This window comes from Lytechinus variegatus, chromosome 9 (genome assembly GCF_018143015.1).
Source record: "Lytechinus variegatus isolate NC3 chromosome 9, Lvar_3.0, whole genome shotgun sequence".
NCBI lineage: Eukaryota > Metazoa > Echinodermata > Echinoidea > Temnopleuroida > Toxopneustidae > Lytechinus > Lytechinus variegatus.
In genome coordinates this window covers 3,401,053-3,427,982 of record NC_054748.1, presented here as the reverse complement: position 1 = coordinate 3,427,982, position 26,930 = coordinate 3,401,053, and the positions used below count along the sequence as shown (strand labels likewise).

Genomic DNA, 26,930 nt, shown 5'->3' with positions numbered 1-26,930 from the left:
GTTGCGCGAGACTTGAAAGTAAAGTCAGCGACGCGGTCAAAAAAGTTTACGCAGCGAATTTATCATGAAAAATGTCGAGGGGGGCTGAATCACCCTCCCCCCCCAGTCTTTTTAGGGTTAAGTATGGATAGCCAATTGTTACATAAAGCACTAACAGAAGAGGTATCATATTTCAGCTCATTTTGCTCTCAAATCATTCTTAATTGTCTAGGAAGTATAGATAGATGATTGTCTTCACCATCGATGAATCAGGAAAGAGCACAGTAAACATAAGAAACATACAACTAAATGCAAAAATCTTTTTGATATTTTTGGCTTCCCATAATTTCAGCCCAGAGTTAGACCTCAGAATAACGGCCACGCTCAGTGGCTGTACACTAGTGAATACATTGCACTAAGCCATGACTTTTAGTTACCCTTTACATGTGCAGAAGGGATGTTCTTTCATTATTTATTTTCTTTGTCATTTTTATTGTGTCTGTTCACAGGGAATATTTTATATCTTTCCTGGCTGTACAGTATTGTTTTTCTTGTTAAAGGGATGGTCCAGGGTGGAGATTTTTATATCTATATCTTACTAACCAGAGTAAAATTCATAAAGCAAAATGCTGAAAATTTGATCACAAATGGATAATGAATAAGAAAGTTATTGAATTTTAAAGATTTTCTTTATTCATGTGATACAGTTCTAAGTATGTCTTTATGTACAATTTCATGTAATAACTGAAGATGAAGGAAAGTGCGGACGTGACATCATCAGCCCACCTAATGAATATTCGTGACGATGTGCATTCACATGTATAATTGTTTTCACAAAATATTGATAAACTTTAAAATTCAATAACTTTGCTATTTGTTATCCGATTTTGATGAAAATTTTAGCATTTTGCTCTGTAAATTTTACTCTGTGTTAAGCCCTAAATATTTTCAGCCCGGACCATCCCCTTTAATACAAAATATTATATACATTGGTGCTCAAAAGTAAGTGAACCCCAACAGAAAATAAACGTATTTCAATAAAGTTCTAACGTTCTGCCATGTTAATTTAAATTAATTGTGAGGTCCGATGATAAAATGTTACATTCAATAAAGATTGTTTCTCTTGGCTAGCCGAATATTGTAGGATTGTTGTCTACATTCAACACTCGGCATGAAAGAGTGCATTTTGTGGTGGGGTTCACTATAAACTTTTGAGCATAACTATACATGTATGTAAATTATATCTATTTACTATTTAGATAATTTCATGAATACAGAGTATCATCATCGAATAATCAAAGTAATAAAAGAGATGAAACCAAATAACTTTGTTTTCGCATTTTATTTCAAAAATATTCCATACAATTTGGATGTTCTGTAAAAAAAATGATGTCCTTGTTGGTTTATCACATTACATGTTAACATACATTCAAACAAAGAACAATTTTGTAAAATGCAATGCCAGATTGATTTTCAACATGTTTGAATGAAGTGTTTCATTTTATTTGATTCAAATTTTGGCAAAAAATGATAATTTACACTAAAGAACGTAGGTATTCAAGCCAACTGTTTGATATCAATCAAATGCAATAAAATGATTGTGAGACCGATTTCACATTCCATATTCCAATCCGACATTTAGTAGCAATAAAGTCTTGAGTAACTTTACAATACAGTCAGACCGCAGGTCCCTATGCTAATGAGCAAAAAGGCCAGATTCATCCAAATCATTTCGTGGCTGTTTCCTCCTTGCAAAATCTCGTGATTCGTGAGATTTTCTTTCTCTAAGAATTTACCTGTTTTAACCTCAAGTTAAATGAAATATTATTGCACCATCAGATAGAGTAAAAGTTACTCTTTCATATTGGTCATTTGTTTTGTATACAATTATATTTTGATAAATAAGTAAATTTCTGGCCTGAAAATGTGCCTCAAAACTGAATTTTCTTCCTCTGTTTTCTTTTGCGAATTGTGCAAAACTTCATATTTTGAGCCTCAATGATATCTATATCACCATAAAGCTGAACTTCTGTACTTTCTCACAATGTCACTCTTGATATGCAGCACCTTTTAATCGGGTCAAGATCACACTTTTCCCACCAAGGTACAAGACGAGATTTCTGAAATTTTCTACTTGCATGAAATCCAGAGTCCTGATTGGCTGGATAAGGTTCACAGAACAACAGGCGAAGGGTATTTGAGGAAACTACCACATGGGAAGTGTGACCTTCCCACGAACCCAGGCCAGAATTTGCCACTGGGTGGTCTCTTTGACCAATCAGAGTGCAGTATTCTTGTTTTCAAACTGCTTTATGTACTTGGCAAATGAAAAAGTGTGATCTTGACCCGATTAAACCAATTCTTATTTTGAAACCTATATCATTTAAAAGCATGCATATTCAGCTTTATCATGATATAAAAATCATTTAGGCTCAAACATAAATAAAGTGTGAAAATAGCAGCTTTTGTCAGGTGAAAATATTTATTTTGTAGCATATTTTAGATCAAAATTTTAACCTATATTACAAAATATTTGAATAAATCCAAACACATGACCTGAAAGAATGATTCTTCTTCTTTACAATGGTACCAAATTCATGAAATTTGATGCACAATTAGAGCAGCAATGACCGAATGAAAAGAGGTGTTTTGGTCCGCATCAAACTCATTAAATATGCAAAACATCTCAAATCATGAATATCACTTGGATGAAAGAAGCCACTTTCTTGGGACCTGCACTCTGACTGAATAGGCTAGCTCTTGATTACACCTCCTGAATGAAAACATTCAAGTACAACTCTTTGTTTGTGTGACCTGTTTGCAGGTCAAAATCCCTCGTGCTTGTTTGTTCTGGAATATCTTCCATTAAATCAAAGAGTTGTTTCTATTTACAGGAAGACATTCATGGAGGTAAAGGGATTACTGTCTTCCTGTTACAGAGATTCAATGCTCCTATTTGGAAGACACTGCATTTCTGACTATCTTTATGACAATCCAACGCCTCAATTTTTTTCCCTCAAAATTATCCCTCAAGTCAATTTCACATACAACATGGTGCTTTACCTCCATTTGGTCTCATGCCATTCCATCTAACACTATTTCGACTTGGAACAAGGCGACTGACCACAAGAGGACATCAGGGCCCTGTTGTACAAAGAGTTATGACTTACGACTGCTCCGATCAATTGTAACTCTTCAACGTTTGTGTGGCTTGAGAACAATTCTTGAATGTCTTCCATCAAGAAATCTCCCTTAACAACAAAATGAGTGGACAAGAATAAAGTACTACTGTCTTCATGATTTGTGTCACGTTCATTCAGATGAAATAATAGTTCATATATTTCCCTGACGATTTTCTTTCAGTCTTTGTGACCATGCGTGAAACAGATGAAACGGCTCATGTCTTTCCCTCACAGTTTTCCTTCAAGTCTTGGTAACCATGCTTCATACAGATGAATTTGCTCACGTCCAGCATTGGGTATCCTACATTAAATCCCTGTCATTTCAACTGGCAACAAGGCGAATCAACCACAAAAGAACATCAGTCCTCGATGAATGTCTTGCATCAAGAATTTCCCGCTAGCACCAGGATGATTGGACATGAATAAATGATGGCCGTCTTCACCAGTTGTAAAGTTTGAGAACCAAGAGTCCTCATTAAGAAGAAAAAATAGCTCATGAATTTCCCTGACAGTTTCCTTCAAGTCTCTGTAACCAAGCTTGAAACACATGCAATGGCTCATGTCTTTCCTTGAATGTCCTGCATCAGGTCTAGGAGATCGTTTCTGTCATCGGGAAGACAGTCTGCTATGGCCTGCAGTCTTTTACTCCCACACTGACGGAGTTTGCCCTGTAGGTCTTCGTCCTAGAATGAGAGGAAAACAATTTAATCAGGCAAAGATCAAGGTTACCAGGATTAATCAATACAGTCTGCTTTTGATAGAATGCAAATATGTGTTTGGGATTGATATTTGTTGGTTTCTACTGATACTGTACACCAAGCAAGGTTCCACACAACTTCTTTTTTTGGTGGCCCGATTGGTCAACCGAAATCCTCAATTTCATATTCTTGGTGGCCCACAATGTGAATTTGGTGGCCCGCAATGTGAATTTGGTGGCCCTAAAACAATAACAAATATTACAATTTATTGAAACTTTTGGTAGCCTAACCGAGCCACCACTTTTACAGAATTTTGGTGGCCCGACTCTCATTTTAGGGTTGCCCTGGGCCACTACTTATGTCGAGCCCAATTTTTGTTTTCATGTACAGGTAGCTCTGCCCAAGTCGTATCTGTTTGGACCACAGAAAAATGTTTGTTTCAGGAGAAATTCAACTTATCCATAGCATTTGCTCCAGCGACAATTGCTCCACTGTAAATTCCACACACTAACAGAATTACCAACTTCGTCCCTTCATTTAACAAGTACCCTGGTTTATTTCCAATTCGTCCAATTGCCAACTAGTCTTCCATTAGTTCGTCTACTCACCACATGATCTACTTCCATTTGGTCTAATGCCATTCCGTCTAATAACCAGTTGGTCTAATAGCTTTTTAGCCCATGTACCATGTGGTCTAATTAAAGTAAAGTGTTAATTGTGCAAAATTAATGAAAAGAAAATGGGTATTAGACCAACTGGTTATTAGACGAAATGGCCATAGACAAATGGTGATTAAACAAAGTGATGATTGGACCAAATAGGTAACGGACGAAATTATTGTTAGACAAAATTTCGATGGACGGAATGGCATTAGACTACATGAAAGTAGACCATGTGGTGAGTGGATGAGCTGGCAGTAGACGAATTGGCAATTTACCTATACCCCTACCCTTAACCGAACCCCATATGTTAGATAATATAAAGCCCAGAGCAAATGTCAGCAACATTATAGAAGAGGTATTTGTTTTGAATAATTTGGTCTAAAAAAAATGCTACGAGTTAGGCGATTATTCAACTTGTGGGAGGTTGACTTGCGCAGAGATACCTGTACTAAATTTTCTAAAAACACCAGAAACTTGGCAAACATCACTTTGAAGTCCATGCAGGCCGATAAAAGGAGAGAGACACAACAATGAACAGAAAAAAATAATTTGATGAGAAACAGGAATAATCAGATACATTTTTAGCATAACCAGAAACATCTCAAACTATTAAAGTTGGTATCACAAATCTATGGAGCCAAGATTTTTCCAATCAAAAAGCCAAACAAAATGTTCGGTTAATTCAGAATGTGAAGCTGGGCAAAAAGGATTTGAATTTGCAAAAACTAACCTTGGCAACCTGTAGAGTGGCACAGAAGAAATCAATGAGCTGGTCTTTCAAGAGCTCCGTTAACCAAACTCTCTCCTCATCGTCGTCCTCTTCGTTACTCCTATCGCCATGACAACCGTCTCCTTGCGTCATTCCGTCACCTCCTTCATTTTGAGTTTTGGCATCAATCTGCTTCTGTTCCTGTTCATCGGTTGATGCATTCACTTTTTGTTCACTGTTTGATGGAGCGGACGGATGCTCGTCCTCCGTGGACGGTTTCCGTGACGACGATGCCTCTTTACGGTGGATGACATAAAGCATCTCAGTAAGCTGTTTGATTGTTCTACTTTCTGAATGCGTATGTCAAAAGAAATTACAGAATGGCAATATTTATTGTTTATAAAGAATATAAAGACTGCAGCTTAATTTTCAGAAGCCATTTCCTGAATTCCATCTAATTTGAATATCATCTAATCTTTATATATTTTTACAGCAACAAAAATAATACCATTCACATTCAAAAGGTACCTCAAATCTATTTCAGACAGACTATTCTCATCATGTTTAAAAGTTGGGGGGAGGATTTGTCCCCTTCTTCCCCAGCCCCCCCCCCCCCCCCCGGCAAAATCGGTCTGATCAACTGATGCAAAGTTTAACCAATACCGTGTATCATATACCAAGATTTTTATACTAGATGTAAATTTTGACTGATATAGTACAAGAAAAACACATTATTATGCATGACTCACCCCAAAATACTCCTGACTTGGGTGATAAATCAACTGAACAGATTTCATTTCATATAGAAAAATTTGAAACATTACCAACCTTTTACTACCAGATGTTTGATAACGTCCTTCGACCTTAATACCATGATGCTGAGAACGGAGATGGTGGAGGCGAGGGTGTTCTCTCTCCCTCTTATTGATAGGACCCCATCCTCAAACACATCAGAGATGAAAGATGATACCAAAGGATGGACTTTCTCACTTAACTCCACTGGGAAAAAGAAAGTTGTCGCAATAGTAAAAACTATTAAACCAACACTTATGATGTTTATGATGTTGATCTACATTGTGCTGCACTCAACCCAGGTGAGGTGAATGGGCACCGGAAGGATTAATTCCTTGAATGCACCAAGTGCTGAAAGGCAGCTCAAGCTAAAGCCGGGGTAAAAATAATAATAAACAATGCGCCTTGGAATAGAATAGGGTTAAACCCAAGACCTCATCATCGAAATGTTACATTCCGGGAATGGGCTATTAAAACAAACTGTGTTTCAAAAAAAACTGATCAAACTTTACAAGGGCACTGCAGAAATAACAGTCAGTCAAAATGAAAAATATTTTTACATAAGCTAGCTTCAATTATCTTTACTTTTAGATTTACATTTTTTTTCTAGATGCTGTTCAAAGTGCATGAGGAAACTTTACTTACCGAGTGCATTTATTCCAGAGTCAGTTGTAGAGATTACTTGGAGGGAATGATGAAGAAGAGAAAGGGTGTTTGCATGATCGCCACTATTAGAAAATAAAAGAAGACAGGAAGATGTGGTTATAACAGAGCTGCCAACCTAAAGGCTTTGTCCCACTGCACTTATGGATGCAGGGAGGATGTAAAACGGAAAAGAATCTTGCCATCCATTGTGTACTCTTTACATGCATGTTTCATACACTCTCTATCTATCTCGATCGGCCATTTTGTTACAATTCATAACAAAAATGGCCGATCGAGACAGGGGTAGAAGGAGAGAACTTTTTGTTTTTTGAGGTTCCAGTCTGTGCCCAGATGTCAGAAAACTGCCACTCGTTAGACCATCATCCATATAATCGTGGTAAGTGCTTGATTTCTGTTTTAACTATTTACTCGGAGAATTATTTTGACCATACTTCACGCTTGTCAGGTGAGTATGCCAAATTGCACGTAAGATCCTGGGCTCCCGCCCGCGTTCCCTGGGTTAATTGTTCACCTATTCTGTCTTTTGTCTGGAAAACAGATCGAGCCAACCTGAAATATTGCATTTCCGCTGTATCTGTTATGAATATACTGTGTCCATCTGCCAGTGGGACTAGGCCTTTAATTGTGAAACAATCCTTTCTTTATTTCTCTCAATCATATTCCAAGCCTTAAAAAAAACATACCAAAAATCATCATACTTTATACAGTTCCAAAAATCCCATTTCAATAAAATGGAAAAGATTATATTTAGTGTCACTTTGGCAGCTATGTATCTGAATTGTTTTGATGGAGAAATGAAAGGGTGGTCACATGGTCACCACTATAAAAACAAAGGGAATATGTAATCCACAAACAGAACAATCACAATGTACAACAGCATATGGCACAAGATTCACCGTGTTCGGACTTAAAATGCAAATCTTTCTGCAACGAGCGCTATAACATATAAATACCTGATTTGGTTTAGAGCTTCGGTAATGGCTTGAATGAGGACAGGACCGGACCATGCTTGCAGAAGACCATCATCAAGGTCCAATAACTGGTCTAGTAGATCAGCTACATTGTGGATCAAATCACCTGCAGAATGGAAAATAGAATGTAGATTGGTTAAGTTCTTAAAGAGAAATGCCATGTATGGCACCCACAGATAAGGAAACCACCAGGGTGGCGTTTCATGAAAGGACTTGTCGGACGTTTTATCCGACAAGTCCTATTTTAGCCGACGGTTACCATAGGAAAAGTGCCTCCCAGCCAATCAAAATCATGGAAAGATGTCAGATCTGACAGCTTGTCGGCTGAAAATATTGATGAAACGCTCCCCAGGTCAAGACAGTATACAGCTTCTAAGGGTAAACAATTGTTTTTTTTAATGCAATCAAGGAGTCATCGAGCTTGCACAAGTTTGGCCGTAAATTTCAAGTCAGTACACTGCCGTGGGCCTGTTGAGACCTTGGATCTCAGAATTTCAAAATGTAAAAGCAGCTAGCTCAACAAAAACTTATTCTAGAATTAAGGCACTGCAGACAACCTCACATTGTCCGAAAACAGTCTAAATGTGTAATCATTCTTGGGGAGTGTTTCGTCAAGATTTTTGTCAGACAAGTTGTCACATCTGACAACTTCCCTTGAATTTGATTGGCTGAAAAACACAGTTACTATGGTAGCTGCGGGAAAGAACAGACTTTATCGGGTAAAACGTCTGACAAGTCCTTTCATGAAACGCTCCAAAGTACTTTCTGGGCAAAATAAGGTCGCTACTTTCTAAATCATCCTCATTTTTTTTTTTATTTGGAATTATGATCCCGCAAACCATGTGAAAAATATATACTCACCGTTTGTTGAGCTTTGTAGGATAAACGTGATGCTCTTGAGAACATCCCCATCCTTCTTCACCGTTTCCAGCCACTTGGAGGCGCTCTCTTCATCGTTGAGGCATGTATAGATGAGACGAGAGGCTTCAACCATTGTGGGAGCATCGCTACCACTCAACAAGCCAAAGCTAAGGTCACTGTGACAATAGAAAATGCCAGAAAGAATTATTTACTGTATAAAATACCAAGTGTGCATCTCGATTGTAGAGTGATTTCCCAGAATTCCAACTTCAGTCCTCAAACCCTAATTAAACTGGGATATTTCAAACCATGAGATATTAGATCTCAGTCGCTAATTGCGCGATAGAGATGAAAAATTTACACGTGCCTAGAGCAGGCTGTAAACTACAAGGCTGTATAGTTAACTTGTCAAAAATTCAATTCTTTATATGTTTTTATCATTAATTATGCAAATAAGCTTACATGTATGAAATTCGCCCTAAATTTGTTTCTTTCGTGTATGTTTTTCCTTTAACTCATTGTACATAGCAGAATGCTTATTCTTGGTGAGGGTATCGATTTTATATATATTTCTGATAAATATCTACAAAAATTTGCAGAAATATTATTAAGTTCTTATGTATTTTATTATTTTTTAATTCTCATGTATTTCCTTGTTTTTTTTACTTACTTTTCCCCCATAAACTTTGTCTGGGACCCTTTTGCAATTATAAATAGCATAAAATAAATCTATTTAGACCAGCAATACTTAAATAATCATACATTTATAATTTTTGGTTGAAAAACACAATTTGCATTGCATGACTTTGTGCATGGAATCACTGAGCAATTTGGGGTCTGACATGCACCTACAAAACGTTGCATAATTTTGGAACCGCGTACCCGGAAGTCGCACATTTGGTCTCAAAAGATGCACAAGAATTGAAAGTAAAAAGTCAGCAAGCGATGCAGTCAAAAATTTTGAGTGCTGGAAAAGCAACAAAATTTGTTGGAGGGGTCCAATTTACCCCCCCCCCCCCATTAAATAAGGGCTAAAGGTCAAGACCAGCAAGCTGGATGTACTTGCTATCTTTCATCAGCTTCGCTTCGGAAAGATAGCTACACCTAGCTTCCTCGTAAGTGATAGCTTGCCCATCATCTTCACCAATTGTGATTATTTGCTTAATAATGACATTTTGTGAATAATATGATTAAAAACTTGATAATAATAGTAATAAATTTCTATAACAAAGGGAATATGAACGTAAACATCAAAATACATGTGCACTTACATGAGTTGCTGATTCTTGCTAAATTCTCTCCGTATTTCAGAACTGCAGGCCATGTTTCCAAGGACACCCATGCATATCTCCTACAATTTAAAGAGCAATGGTATAAAAGTTTCGAGGTGTATTTGACTGATTTCAACGACTAGGGTCCCGTTACACTAAAGTTCGCACTTGATTGTACGCTTGATTTTCACGATTGAATGTACATTGAAGTCAATCGTAGAAAATGTTCTACGATCATTGCGAAGTTTTGTGTTACGGCCCCTGGAGGTATTTGACAAAGTTTTAAATAGTGACTTAATAAGAGTCGCACTTAAATGCCAAAGCGCACATGATAAATCTTATCAGTATGCAGTAGTGTGTGTCCCGTGCCCATGATCTGACCAATAAGGTAATGTCTTTTATACCGCATGCATCTAGGAATTTAAGCGCGACTCTAAGTCAAACATAAATTCTTTGTGATACACCCCCTGGTTTTGCATCAAAACAATGTAAGAACAAAGCTCAGGGTTCCCACAAAAATTTGAAAACAGAATTCCATGACTATGCCATGACTAAATTGCTGCTTTCCACAACTTCCCGTGACGTCACGGAGTTAGAATTTACTATGTTACAAAACTGTGTAAAATGGAAATTATGAACACCAGTTATAACAGTAGAGTATGAGAGTTAGGAGACACAGCAAAACTGGCAAGCTGCCATAGCCAAGAGGGTTAATGCTATTCCATGACTTTTCCATGACATTTCATAAATATTCCAGATTCCCTGACTTTTCCAAGACTTTCCATGACCACAAATTTTTCCAGGATTTTCCATTAACTGTGGGAGCCCTGAAAGCTTTTAAATCAAGATGAAGCTGAAACGTTGGAACAAACTTACTTCTATTTATTACTCATTCATGCACTATTGGGAATAGTTTATTCAACCCCCCAAAACGAAATAACACTGGAGGAGAACAACAATTTCCACTATAAAACAATAGTATTTGTGAGGCGCCTATTCAAAGGCACACTTTAGAATTACCCGTGCTATTTCTCCAGCTGCTAAAGTCACTTGGTGGGTAAACTTCTTGCTGAGGGAAAAATACGCTATGGCTGGGGCACGAACCAACGTCCCTCTGATTGAAAGCCAAAAGTAATAACCACTAGACCGTAAAATAATCAACATGCTAACTGCTCAAGCCATGGTAAAATTTGAGAGCATGACATTTCACACTAGAAAAACAAACAACTATCACTTTGGAGGGTCGTCCAACATACATGTACTTAAATTGATCGAACTGCCCCACACAGGGGCTGGGGGCAATTTAGCCCCGAAATGCTCAAATGCTATAAGCCATATAAACTTTTTTTTTAAAAGGAGCCAAGGAAATACCCATTCATTCCAGTATTAAAGCTTATCCAGTGTTGCAGGCAATAAGTTGTGGAAGATAGCCCCCCAAAAATAATAATTAGCCTGCTGCTCTGTACTAGAGATAATCGTACAAGTTTGATAGCATCAGGGTGCTACATATAAAGCACTAGCCCAATTGCCCGGGGCAAGCAAAATTCTCACAGTAGAATGACCAAAATTTGGGTTGATGATATATTAACCCTAATTTTGGTAATGGCAGGCAGGATAATCACTTTGGAAAAAAAAATGCAATAACAAGGTAGATCAGTTTATGTCAACTACGGGAGAAAAAAATGGTTTACAAAACGGCAAAGCTTTCTTTTGAAAGCTCTAGCTAAAACTTTTTTTTCAAGGATTTTTCGGGAAAGTGAAACAGATTTTTGGGCATATTCCAACTATTTAAAATTTGACTTACCCGACTGGGCAAGTGCTTCTAAAAAGTTATGTAGCACCCTGAAAGCATGTATACAATGAAAGGGATAAACCTTGCTTGATATCTTACCGTTATTCTTGGAGCATTTGTCTTAGAAATGACGCTAAGGAAAATGTCTGGAGACTTCCACTCTTGTAAGAATTTGGCCACTTCCTGAAGTAAAAGACAAAGAGAAAAATTAGAAAGTATTATTTCCCCTTTTCAAAATTGAAACAAAACATCATTATCATTGGTATATCGTACAGCCCTTTTGTCAAAAGCTACACTCCAGTCTGCTTCACGCTATACTATCTGACACATTTGCATTGGTTATGATAAATTGGAAAAAGTACAATAATCACATTTGATGCTAGGAACACATAACTCCAAATTCTGCTTTACTGCAAGCTTATTTTTTTTTCTCTCTCTGGGAATAAAACCCAAACCAGATTCAAATTGCAACCCATGGCAAGACTGATACCATTATTTGGAATTGAATTAATTTTTTACCTGAAGGGAGGCTCCCAGTAAACCTGGAATTCTTATTTTGGTATTCATACTACAACTGGTATTGAGAACATTTTGATTTAGCTTAAGATTTTTACAGGTTCGTATTTGGAGTGGGCTATACATTGGTCAAAAAAACTTTTTTGGTCATTTTAATATGCTAACAATTTTTATTCATTCCTTGTAATGTATCTCAACATGAAATGAAAATATTTTTTTGTCTCGGGTCCGAGAAAAAAAGTGTGCCCCTAATAGATGTACATGACATATTTTGTATTCATAGATATATTTTACAAATATCTGTAAAACCCAAATTAGAGGGAAAAAAGCAATATAGCTATGTATGAAAGTGCTTGCAATTGTGGAGCTCATTGTCTAAAATCCAAGAACCACAAGACGATGAAACCTACATTTGGCTAAAAATATGCTCTAAAAATTTGTAAATTGAGGAAAAATCACCCTATAACTCTACAAATAAGGGTTAAAAATCATTAATTTTAGGATTTCCTTCCCCTCGAAACGTATGAATATACACCAAAACCATAAAAAAGACCACCAGATAAAGAAGTTGTGGCCAAAAATGTGATTTTGTGGGTTTTGGCGGCCATTTCGGATATTGGTCCGGCACATTTTTTCTCGGACCCAAAACAAAAAATATTATTTCATGTTGAGATACGGTAAAAGGAATACCAAAAAACTGTTGCCAAAGTAAAACCCCAAATCACCCATTTTATAGCCCACTCCTATTTGTATTTTCGTATCAGAAGCAGATACAATCTACTTTCGGGTGACACACCATGCGGTGTGTGGAAAGCTTTGTCACATACCACATTCGCAGTCATATCCCACAAACGACACAGTTCATTCTCCAGCTCTTCATCAATATCAATCCCATCATGCAATTCGGCAGCATCAGCTTCCGTCTGTGAATGCTGCTCTTTCTCAACTTGCTGCATACATTGAAAACAGATAAAATAATCGACAAGAAAAATGGTGAAATTAAAGGGAATTTAACATATACCTACCATGCAGACCCCATGCCAACTGTTCCTTTTTTAGAGTATTTGTTCCTCTTTTTTGCTATAAATATACCAGTACCTTTTTTGTACTTTATTGCTATTTAAATATACCAGTACTTTTTTTGTACGATTTGTTACTTTTTTTTATTTCCGATCATGGAGTATACATGTATTATATACAGGATATGACACTAGCACCGGTCCGACAGTCCAAGACTGGTAAACAGCACTATCGGGCCAGTAACTTGTTGCATGAAAACCAAAGAACAAATAGATGCCAATCCCATCATCCAATTCAGCAGCATCAGCTTCCATCTGTGAATGCTGCTCTTTCTCAACTTGCTGCAGGAATTGAAAAACAAGCTAGGATAAAAGAATCAACAAGAAGAATGGTGAAATTAAAGGGAATGAACCACAGTAAGGAATATTCGAAACTTGTTTCATATTTAGTAATAAGTGGAATTCTACTATGAATTATGCTTCGGTAATACTAGCACTAATAAACAGGCCCAATCACTACTTTTCTGGAAAAAAAAAAAGGTAAAATATATTCCAAAGAGAGTTTAAATTTTCTGCTAGGTAAGAGAAAGCTGAATGAGTGAAAAAATAATGAAAACTGATTATTGAGTTCATTACATGATTCATCCAACTCATGCTGTACTACACAAAGTAACACGCCAATAGAATCCACACAGCCTCAACAGATCTCAAGTATACCTGATGTAATTCAATAAGGATTGAAAACACCCCAAACTTGCTTAACATGGTGCTACGGTGGCTCTCAAGTAAAAGGATAACAAACACCCAATGCTTGCTAAATAAGCAGTGTTTTGAAAAGTGGGTCTGGAATTAGACCAAAAGCTTCGGTCTCTGTCATGTTGGTTGTTCAGCTGAACTTCGTTGGCTTCACTCACCAAATACAGAGACCGAAGTTCTAGCGCGATCTGTACAGGGACTCAATGGCCATATGTTTATGTACTTAAGATCGGACAAAACGGGGAAGTGAATTTGCGTGACAACCGAGGTAAGTCACTGTTTTTGTTCCTTTTAACTTGATTTTTCTCCGTTTTTTGGCAATTAATGCCAAGAGGGAATACTAATTTGCATTTTGGTGACAATAATTGTCAATTTTTTATTCATTAAAGACAAAAATTGAAGAGCCCCGACGGGGGGATTTTGCGTTGCTTGGCTTTGCAAGTCCCCTAATGGTGCGTGCACGATAGCGAGCTGTCTGTGTACGAGGAGAAAAAAAAATGTTAAAAGACTCCTCGAAACAGACGGCTGCCAGCTGTCTAGTCTGGAATATACCAGGTGAGTGTTTCATAAAGTTGTTTGTATTAAAGTTAAGAGGGACTTTAAGAAAGACTGGTGACCCTTTTTTCTTGTGGTAAAAGGTATACACCAAAATATTCATTGGTGATGCGTTAGCACTTAAGAAAGGATCACCAGTCGCTCTTAAAGTCACTCTTAACTTACAAATAGCTTTTTGAAATGGCCACATGAAGTAATTTCATCAGGATTAACTCTTCATGCGTTACGTTCGCATTATTGCACATCCGTAGGCGTGTTTCGTTCACATTTTTGCACAACCACACATTTCCCATAGACGTCCCCTGTCCCATTGTTTTTTCGAACAATTGCATGCCCCGGAGTGTGCCTAGCTACAATGTATAGCCTGACACTTTTGTATACCGTACATGTGTACCAATCGATCGCGCATGCGACATTACTTTAGCGTTCGACGGATTATCCAGGGGATTATTGCAGTTTACAAATTACAGAATCGTTGAGTTTTCCCAAAAAATCAATACATCCTGATCACAGCCAGGAAGTTCATTGAAAAATGAGAGGATAAAATCAATAAACCCTCCTCACAAACAATACCATGGCCAGGTTTATTGTTAGGAGTCTGTGACTCATGGCACGAATGTGAATGAGACCCTAAAATAATGCAACACACAGGGGGTTTACAGGTGAACGCATGAAGAGTTAAACAAAACCAAAGGCCAAAGCTTGCTAAACATGGTGTTTTGAATGGTGGGTCTGAAGTATACCTGAAGTAATTTCATAAGGATCGAAAACACCCAATGTTTGCTAAACATGGTGTTTTGAATGGTGTCAGCTTCCAGTAAGGTCTTATCTTCTCCTGTTAGGATGTCCTCCGGTGGAGGAGAAGGGTTCCTGATTGGTGCATCTTCTGAGGTCAAAGGTTGCAAAGGGGAACCCCCAGGGAGTGATGACGACGAATCCTTTGATTCCATGAATGAAATCTAAAAAAAAAGAAAGAAAAACATGGATTTCCCATTTTGCAAAAATGGTATTCTCAATCTCCGAAAATCTTTGATTGCATTATTCATATTCTTATAAATCAACTTTGATCTAAAATAGGTATTTGTGTTAGATCTAATTAGAGATCTAGATGCCGCTCTTTCATATTGATGAACGAAGAGCAAATCTGAAATCAGAGACAGAGCCGACGGCAATTTCGATGTTCGCTGTGCGATTGTCCAAATACAGAATCACGGAGAGAAAAGCGTGTTCTGAACTTGTTTTTGATACATAAAACACAAATATAGTCTAAAAGCGAAATCAGAAAGAGCCCATAAGTATTTCTGATTTCAATATTCTGTTTTTGATCTACAATTAGGCCTAAAACGAAATCACACACAGCACATTTTCTCTCGCTGTGATTTTGTTTTTGTGCTTTTAAGACCGAACCACGGGGCTGATTTCCGTTTTTGCTCTTCCGCTTCGATTAGAAAGGAAAAACGAATAAGTGTGCGGGGTATTCTGCAGTTAAGCCACGAATTATCCACTAGTATAGTCACGTATTGTATTACCGGACACTATCATATTTCCGGACGCGCATATTACTGCGTACGAAGTCAATTTCGTAGCGCAAGGCTTCCGCAGTTCATTTTCACTGATCAATTCAAAGAACAAGATTGCAAAAACAAGGCGAAAAAATCTAACTTTTACCTTATTTTTCTTTAAAATGACAGAAAATTCTTAAAATACCAAATAACATAGTTTTGCATTAACTATTGATCCCAATTGATCTATTTTCTGATGGGAATACGGACCTGATAATTGCCGAAATTCAATCTCGTCCGCTCTATCGATCAGATCGTCGCCGGGATCGTTGACGGCTAGTTCTCAAGGTACTCGGTACCCCCTGCCGTGCGCGAGGTTTACCGTGATAGACAGCCGTCAACGATTGACAGCGCATCGATAGAACTTGATGACTGAGTGATGACGAGCAGTAATACTGGAAAGTGCCATATCGATAGCGCAATTGAAAAAAAAAGAATTTAGCTGGCAAACACAAATTTTCATAAAAGATTTGCTCAGAATCCATTATAAGAAAGCACACAAAAACTTATAATTTACTCATGATATGACATATCATGAAAAAAATCACACCAATTCTTTCTTACATCATTATTATCAAGAATATTTTTACCGTACCCGTCCGGCGCGCGTCCGGAATTATGATGTAATTTGTCACGCACGAAAATAATTGTTTTTCACGGAGGGTATGCGGCAAGTGCAGTGCAAAGAAAACGGTTGGAAAATGTAAAATAATATCATATTCATAATTTTCAGAATATTTGGAATAGCAAGTGATAATTTGGCATTATCGTGATATAGGGAACCACCGTTCACTTCATACAGCAGCGCTTTATTCAGTCACACGCACAGTTCCCTATTTCCACCTCCATTCACTTTGAACACAAGTGCGCGTACACAAATCTACGAGTGGTTCCCAAAACCACGATTTGGCCGATAATTTTTCTTGATTGTATTTCCTCTAGTTGTCATTTTTAAATCACTGAAATAAAGGTGTCCGGCAATAGGATACACTGCCATACTCTGATCTGATTCGCAGACGGACTTTGCTCAAGGGCAGGGGCCTAGGGCCAGGGGTCGAGCCGAGCCAGCAGGGTCGGGAAGCGCGGTGGCGTCCACGGGCACGGGCCGTTGTACGTTCGGTACCGGTACCGTACCGTACTGTCCAGCGGCGGCATAAATAAGTCAGACTCTCCGAGTCAGAGTTCAATTAAAAATACGCCCCAGCCATACCAGTGACCTCGCTTACAGTCGGAGTGCACGTGCTTGTCTAACAGTCTTAAATCGTTCTTCTGACCTAATTAGGCTACAGCTTACCTGAAATTCAATTCAATCGAGAACACAAAAATCAAGGCATTCAAAGATCTAAGTCGAGGATACATGTAGGTACTGTACCTCGAGGATCCAGTCCCGATGATTGGTTCACAATGGACGTAGAGGGCCGTTAGCGGCGCTTGGTGCTTCCCCACTCTGGTGCTTCCACTTCACTTTTCGATACGACACTTCCCAGAATAACTATAGAAAATATTACGGAATTTTACAGTTGTTGACCAGTCTCCCACAAGATGTTATACCGTACTTTTCTTCTACACAAAAAAAAATGATGACGTATATTGCCCTGTGCCGTAATGAGCCAAAAAAATGCGTGGGCTGTTTTCCTTTGCCTTATATTATTACATGAAATGCACAATTGTCTTTTTTTTCCCATACATGTGTGAATTATTGTCTCTCTTGTAAAAAAAATAAGTTGCAGCAATTGATGAAAATCCAATCCAGTTGTCAATCCATTTCCACTTTTTTATGTTCTTGATAGCAAAACATATACAAAATGTGTGAAAAGTCAAAGCCTTTTTCCTTGCCAAATCCTATACCTTGATCGCCCTCCTCTCCTTGAATTATATGTAGTGATTGCTGATCGATGCAGTGCGTATATCTGTCTTGTTATCTATTTTACCCCCTTGATTCAATGGGAGGTACACCTCACAAGTTGTTACCTTTTCAGAAGCTTCCACGTTTTTTTTCTCATTATGAAAGATTTCTGCCTAAATGAGACAGAAAATCGTGTACAACTCTTGAACGCACACACAGGTCACGGAGTGACCCTGAGTGTAAGCAGCTGTTTGTGTTACAACTGGGGGAGTGATACATTTTTACAATAGGGGTGATCAAACTCACTGGAGGGACTTTAATTCACTTATAACAAAAAAAATGTTAACTACAGTACTCATGTTGAATGCTCTGATGAAAATTATATGAGTTACACATTCATTAGAACGAGAGGACAAGATTATTGTATAGATCGAGTGCATTATGCGTAAATCATGCTACCATTGCGACCCCGGCCCCTGCCTGGCCGATGGTTCAGGCATGACGATCCTGAGTGACGTCACCGATAGAGACCTCAAATGCCATGCAGGAGAGCAGATTCGACAACTAACTTCATCTAAAAAACACGTATTGAAGATAAAATCCAATGAGGAAATGGCTTTCATTTTCGTGAAATATACATTCCATTCTTCAATAAATCTTGCACCCCGTCGTTAACTGCCCATTCATTCTCGAGCAATGGGGGAATGAATACAGAGTGTCTCAAAATTTGTGTGAAAAAAGTGCGCATTTTCCATAGAACTTCTGCCAAAAAGCAATGCGTAATTAAGGGAAAGATTAGCCCCAAAACACGAATAGATGAGTTAATCAAATGAGATGAATCATGAAAATCAGTGAAATATAGTTTCTCCTGTCCTCATTACTGAATACCCCGACTTGATACGATTAATTTTTCCCCCTCTCCATCAACTTTTAAGAAAAAGGGTGCATATTTTCATAAAAATATCATGTGTTATATCGACGGACGCCCGTGCGTACGAGCAGGAGGAAGCCAAATGTCTCGGATTTTTCATAATGTCTGTAATACATGTCATTTTAATTTTTGTATATAATGCACTTTGTTAATATAAAAAAATTGAACTGAAAAAATAACTGAAAATCATTCTCTAGGCCTATCACATTCAAACCAGTCGGATATTTTTTGCTGTGGATCATGCAGTCTTGTCCCACGTGTAAACACATGTCGGGAATTTAAAATATGCTCAAATTGTTTCCAGCAGTATTAACCCTAACAAATTCGCTGCTTGAAATGTTTTAACCGCGCTGGGTCAACTTTTCAGACCAAATTTGCGATGCCCGGGTGCGCGTTTCCGTTTTACACCCTGGCGAAGGCATTTTCCGCAAAAATAGCTAAAAAGCGACTAGCGAAGAGTCTACACACGTCGCTGGTTATTAAGAGTCCGACAGTGGCGAGTTTCCCCACACACAACAGCATGCAATCTACACAGCCACTGATAGCACAGAGGTCAGTGGCTGCACGGCCACATAACTCCATATGTACACAGAGCTTTCATATGAATTAAATCTCAGGGAGGTGAGAAACTTAAAATTCGGGCAATAGCCAAAATTAATTTAGTTAGCAGAATAATGACAAGAATATCAACAATAGTACACCAAACGAAACAGAATCTACAGCATGTAGAAAGAAGTCCAATTGTTTCGACTCAAATTGTTTCAAAATGATTTGAAGTTACGATGAATTAAAATATACTAGTTGCCACCGATACAACTACTGCTGCTGCTACTACGTACTACTACTACAACTAATTCCAACAATGATACTATACTACTACTACTAATGATAATAATAATTGAAATGATAATAAAATGATAATAATAATACATAATAATGATAGTGATGATGATGATAAGAAAAAAAAGCGGAAGAACAAAAAAGAAAATAAAAGAAGAATTACAAGAAGAAGACTGAGGAGAAGAACTTAAGAAAAAGAAGAATTAGAAGAAGAAGAAATATGAGAGGAAGAAGAAGAAAAAGAAGAATGAAAAAAAAAGAATGAGAAGAAGAATGAGAAGAAGACTGAGAAGAAGGCCGAAGAAGAAGCTAGAGCAAGAACAAAACGAACGGTAATACTGAAATAACAGTTTAACTACTAGTACTGTTCATAACAATAATAATGATAATATTGACAACAAACTATGCAATTTAGAATAACAGTTTCAAAATGATGCTAATGAAAATAAAGTATACTATACTTCTACTACTACTAACCATGATAAAAATAAGCTAATAATAATAATAATAATTTATAATATAACAATGAATGTATAACTACATTAACTACTAAATGTATCCCTATTATTACTACTATGACGACGATGCGGCGACTACTAATATTACTGCTAATTATAGTTAAAATTTGAAAAAAAGTAAAAAATTACTTGTAGCAATTTATAATCAACAAAGTATAATTTGTCCAGTTTGTTTCCCCTTAAAGGGATCGTCCAGGCTGTTTCCATCTTAATAAATAGAGTAAAATTCAGAGCAAAATGCTGACAATTATATCAGAATCGGACAAGTTTTAAAAGTTTATTAATATTTGGTGGGGGCAGTTATATGCACATCATCAAGGTGGGCCGATGATGTCACATCCCCACTTTCCTTTTTCTTATGTTATTTTACATGAAATAATATATATTTTTTTTAAATAAATATGTAAATGATCTGTCTCCATTATGATGAAATGTTGCAGCAATAATTAAATAAATAATGCGCTTAATTAGTTGTCAATCCAATTGTTTTAGTTCTTGGTAGAAAAAAAACAATTGAATAAACACAACTACATGAAATGAAATACAAAATATGACATCATCAGCCCATCTAATGAATATTCATGAAGAATTGTTTCACCGGAATGATGCAAATCTTTAGAATTCAATAACTTCGTTATTTATCCGATTTTGATCAATTTTCAAGCATTTTGCTATGCGAATGTTACTATATTTATTGAGTTTTTTATATGTCTTTTATCACTAATACACGGCCCCAAATACCATCGTCAAATTAAGGTATAAGGTATACAGTACTTTACATCAAACAAAGTTTTTAAAAAATAACATAACAATTTCTTGCCAACAAGTGAATAGATGAAATATGAATAAATTCATACTGTATTCATCAAGCTTGAATGAATCTTAATCTTACATTAATAATGTAGTGATCAACAAACACTGTCTTACGTATACCCTACAGGCAATTGTTTTTCTTTCATCAAAAAATAAACTTTAATAGGTCTATTTTTTTATAGTCATAGAATGCAGTGTCATACAACGGTGAATTTCATCTTCTTCCATGATAGTGAGGGGGCAAATTACCACTGAACTGTACGTTGTAATAGGTCCATAGTGTGCAAATTACCTGCAATTCGGGAAAGGCAAATCATCAAGGCAAACATTAGTGTTAACCCCAGGGGGCCACTTCCATTCACGAGTGGATACCATGCACAACCATGGGGTCTCCAAAAGCACCCTAAACACGTAATTTTCATATTCTGAAAATGCACCCCTTAACAAGTATTGGCGTGTGAAACCCTACCCTTAACAAGTCTTGGAAACAAAACGATACTCTTGGCAAATATTCCCTGAAACGAACCCCTAAACAAGTACAGGAATGTTTTATTGTTACGGGTCCTTCGGTCGTCGGCTTTACCTTATTTGGTTTAGTACGACCCCACCTTCTACACCTCGCGCAAATCGGACTCTAAACACGTAGTGTTGGGGCAGAAAGGACATGCATCCTTTATAAAACATTTAATTTTGTTTTATCATCCCCGCAAAGTCGACCCTAAACACGTAATTTTCCTAGCGAAATAGATACCCTTTTTTCATTATTTTTGTGTTTTTGACACCCTTATCACGTTACGTACGTAACGTGCCCTATCGTGAAAAAGATATTCTTTTTACGTGCTTTTTTGGTCGCGCATGGTATCCACTCGTCAATGTAAGTGCCCCCCCCCCCGGGGGTGTTAACCTGAATACAGCTTCACAAGAACATGTTCTGTTGTTATCTTCGGTGCAGACTTTTGCATCGCGCGCCCAGCTGATAATGTAAACAAACGTAGACTCTTCACTAGTCGCTTCTTAGCTATTTTTGCGGAAAATGCCTTCGCCAGGGTGTAAAACGGAAACGCGCTGCCCGCGTCAGTGTTTCCACTCTTCCCGAAATTCGGGAAATGTTAGAAAATTTTGACTTTTCCAGGAAAGGTTCGGGAAATGAAAATATTCGAGGAAATTTCGGGAAATCCGAAAATAACAAACGAAGAAACTATCAATATTCATGATATTTAGGTTAGATTTTAATAATGTTTTACAGCCATCATAATATATACGTAGCTCACTGAAATTTTCCGCTCGCGCTCCGCGCTCACATTTGTAATTTGGCTTTTTTTTTAAGATAGCGTGAACAAAAAAACCCTAAAATCCTTGATTTTGGCCACCTAGGCCGAATGTAGGCTCGCTGTATTATTGCCCGATTTTCGTTTAAAACAAATTTGAAAATTCCAGGAAATATCTATGAATTTCAGGAAATTTGGGATTCAGTTTCGGGAAATTTATTTTTGAGCTGTGGAACACTGGCCCGGGTACGCAGTTACGAAATTACGCAAAGACCCAAAACTGCTCAAAAAACACGAATTCATGCATGTAGCCTACAAATCCAATGCAAATTGTGTACTTAGCCAAAATTCATATATGTATCATTATTTCTACTTTTACTGATTAAACCTAATTGATTTTGTCTTGTTTGTGATCAGAATTTAGTCTGCAAAAAAGTCCATCGAAAAAATAATAGAAAATAAAAATCGAAAAAACAAATACATAAGAAAAAAAATAAGATACACATTAAGAAAAAATTGAAATACCAACTTTTTTTAAGTTCTTATGACCGGGATCCTACAAAGAGTCTGTTATGGAAGCTTAAAAGTGCCACCGAGATGTTGAGATAATTATCTCGGGAAGTCGACATCTTGATAGCAAAAGATAAGATGACGAGGTACGTCCCAGATCTCATCATGTCGACATATTTTAGAAGAGATGAGATGACACGATCCCGAATCTCATCATGTCAACATCTTTTAGAAGCAGGGGCGTAGATAGCGGGGGGGATGGGGGGATGCATCCCCCCCCCCCAGAATTTTAGGTGGGGGGATGGTGTGTACAATCATCCCCCCAGGTTTCTGTGGGGGAAGAAGCAAAACTATACAGTAATAAAGCAATGAATGCTAGTTAAAATCAATCAATAATAATAGCAGTAATAATCATAACGTACAGCAATGACAAACATGATCAAAATTGGACTTTTATTCAGAGTCAATCATCTTATATGCATTTACAACTTGCAAGTTTTAAGTAATAACAACTGTCTTGCGTCGTCATATACATTTAAGGATCGTTATTCAGAGTTTCACCAAGTACATTTCCTTATAATAATTATGTATTTGCAAAGGAGATAAGTTCAAAATATTTCATTACAGATTTAAGAAAGTGTCGCTTAATCACTCCCTTTCAGAGCAATTGCTTTCATAACACATTAACACTGTTCAAACGAATTAATAAGAAATTACCTATACACATACACTGACCCTTTTCCCTGCTGGCCATGTCCTCAACCCCTACTTTGCAAAGGAAAGGTGAAAATTTTCAGTCTCTAATGAGCGAATTAGTAAATGAATGATTTTGGAATGAAATAATCCTTTACTGTTAAGGACTGTTTTGCATAACTATATTGGGTGAAAATAAACGTCTTCCAGTTTCAAGAAGAAGTAAGTCGAGGCGCAATGTATTTTGGAATTACTTATACCAGTGATTTCTGTACGTGCGCATTCTTCTAGGTTTGAAGGTTATAAACTGTTACATTTCCTTACCTATGTTTTTATCATAATCATCATAACAAGGTACATAATAAGAAATGAATCGAAATTATAACAAGTTACTATCTATACAGTTTACTTCCGACAACCCGGTGAGGTTTATTTCATTTCCATACTTAATTCAATCAAGCCTTTGTAATCATTGTAGTTTTAAACAGAGTGTGCTTATCATTTTAGTGTCCGCATATCTGCAAGTGGATAAGGAATATAATGTTGAGCTTTTTTTATTTTACCCCTATTACTATAATTGTAATTGATATTTTTTTAGTTATTTGGCTGTTTATTTGTTTATTCCTTTAGTTGTTTATTCATTCGTTTGATCATTAACAATATCGCTACTTTTAAAAGAGTATACTACTATACTAGTAAAATAAGGAATACTAGTTATTCCAGATCATGTTTAGCAGGACTGTCATGACCAAGATGATAACTAGACATCCGACAAATGACATTTCTCTTATGATCATCTTTACTCATTGTCATTAATCAAACAAAAGATTACTGCCATGAAAAATGTGCAAGGAAGTTTGTTTATTACTGGATGCCCTGTTTATTGCTGAAAGCAAAGTGATTAAAAGACACACGAGATAATCCATGAGGCAGATCGTGTTATTTTGTTATCTTCAACTCGTCTGCTTTGGCCCATGATATTTTGTTTTTATCGAGTACGTTATCTCCTTCATTCTTTATATTTATATATTAATTATATATATATATACATACATACATATATATATATATATATATATATATATATATATATATATATATATATATATATATATATATATATATATATATTATATATATATATATATATATATATATATATATATATATATATATATATATATATATATATATATAAAGTATGACCCAGCTAGGGATCATCCCCCCAGGTCTAAGGACCTGTCTACGCCACTGTTTAGAAGAGATGATGAGATGACAAGATCCCGGATCTCATCATGTCAACATGTTTAAGAAGCCGTTCTAACATTTTTTTTTTGGTCAAACTACATATAATTGAATCAAAATTAATGAAACGGCTGTTTTCGACTCGCCGTACGGCCGCCGTAGAACATTTATGTGATCATGGTATTACTTATAAATTAATGCAACTTCGAGCCACAGTATACAATTTCGCCTGAAAAGCACTCAATTGTGGACTATCCACACGCAGACACAATACGTTTAAAACATACAAAAAGCAAATAGGCTATTCATTTTCTCCTTGTGTCATTAATTTTATTACTCATGACATAATCACGGCTTGTTACATACATTCAGTTATCCATCAGGAGGTTATGAATTAAAATAAATAACTCTTCTGAATTGTAGGTGCGTCCAGTAGGGTGGAAGGGGGCACCCCAATTGTCGGTACAAAAGAGGAAAACAAAAAAGTGGGCACAAGGCACTTATATCGATACCCTGTGAGATACTGTGTCCTTTCAACAGGGATTATTATATTTCCCCCATCTATTGTGCCAATAGTGTATGCAGAATTTTTGAAAGGGAGGGGAGGGGGGGGGGGCCTCGAGCTGAATGAAAAGTTGACAACCTCCCCCCCCCCCCAAAAAAAAAAAAAAGTCTTCATCAAAAAGTTGAGGTCGATTCGTACCCAAATAATTTGACAACCAAAAAAAAGTTTTCCAAAAAAAGATTGGGGGGGGGGGGGTGTGAACGGTTAAACCCCTGTATCCCCCCCCCTACACTACTGTGTTATGCAATGAAATTTTTCTTCCTTTGCGGAGGGGGTCTATTTTGCACAGAGGAAAGTAATCATCCTGCATTAATTGTGCCACAGCAGATGCGTTAAAGAGTCTGTCTTAAACTCCCTTTTCTGTCTCAAGTAGATGTTAACATAATGATTTACTGATTTTTCTGAAATTTCTGAAGCCAATGTGAGCAATGGATATGAATGCAGTACGTACGATAAATACAGCTGGGCATATCTCTATGGAAAGCTAAGATGGACAATAAAAATGCACCAATGAATGCTCCGCTATACTTGCAAATTCAATGCGTCAACACATTCTCCCGCCAAGATTAGCGCATATTTTTCGCCCAGCTTCGCTTCTCATACAGGTGGCATCAAGCACGACTTTTGCAGCTGCCATGAAACGGGGCCCAAATTGGACATGTGGGCCATATTCCAAAGTCAGCTTTAATTTACACCCTGATCTAAAAATGTGGTTTAACTATGGGGAGCCAAATAAGCCATCAATGTCTAGAATTAGATGATAACTTTATTTTCACATTTGGCAGTCAAATCTTCCCGGGGGGGGGGGCACTTCCATTCACGAGTGGATACCATGCGCGACCATGGGGTTTCGAAAAGCACCCTAAACACGTAATTTCCATTTTCTGAAAATGCACCCCATAACAGAGTATTGGCGTGTGAAACCCTACCCTTAACAAGTATTGGAAACAAAACGATACTCTTATTGGTAATATTCCCTGAAATGAACCCCTAAACAAGTACAGGAATGTTTTGTTACGGGTCCTTCGGTCGTCGGCTTTACCTTATTTGGTTTAGTACGACCCCACCTTCTACACCTCGCGCAAATCGGACTCTAAACACGAAGTTTTGGGGCAAAAAGGACATCCTTTATAATACATTTCATTTTTGTTTTATCATCCCTTCATATTCGACCCTAAACACGTAATTTTCCTAGCGAAATAGATACCCTTTTTTCATTATTTTTGTGTTTTGACACCCTTATCACGTTACGTACGTAACGTGCCCTATCGTGAAAAAGACATCCTTTTTACGTGTTTTTTTTGGTCGCGCATGGTATCCACTCGCCAATGTAAGTGGCCCCCGGGCAAATCTTCAAATAAATCTTGAAATGATAATCGTCTCCTTCACTGAAAAAAAAACATGTGAAGAATCCAAGCAAACTCTAAAAGCATTGAACAAATTCTGGACACTCAAACTTCCCACAATTTCAACCCAGACTTAGACCATGGCCTAAGATACATGTAAACACGATTTCAGGATACGGGTTGCATTTATGGACCGGAACTATATCTGTGAGCTTTAAAAGGGGAAATTCACCGTAACATAAATTGAAAAAAATTGGAAAATATATATATATATTTTTTTTTAAAACATGCAATATGCGAGCATGGATGCAGCTTAAAGGTCAAGTCCACCTCAGAAAAATGTTGATTTGAATCAATAGAGAAA

General features: G+C 37.1%; 1 protein-coding gene across 1 annotated transcript; it reads right to left on the bottom strand.

Moving 5' to 3' along the window:
* Positions 1-3,004: 3,004 nt before the first annotated feature.
* Positions 3,005-17,466, bottom strand: LOC121421455 (protein SAAL1-like). The gene is made up of 11 exons (XM_041616147.1): positions 17,286-17,466; positions 15,173-15,388; positions 12,927-13,049; positions 11,683-11,766; positions 9,792-9,871; positions 8,521-8,696; positions 7,642-7,765; positions 6,668-6,750; positions 6,059-6,229; positions 5,252-5,580; positions 3,005-3,844 (listed from the first exon to the last, which is right to left on the bottom strand). Exons 2-11 carry the CDS (start codon positions 15,377-15,379, stop codon positions 3,719-3,721), a joined length of 1,503 nt encoding a protein of 500 aa, XP_041472081.1. The 5' UTR covers positions 15,380-15,388; positions 17,286-17,466; the 3' UTR covers positions 3,005-3,718.
* Between the last annotated feature and the right edge of the window lie 9,464 nt (positions 17,467-26,930).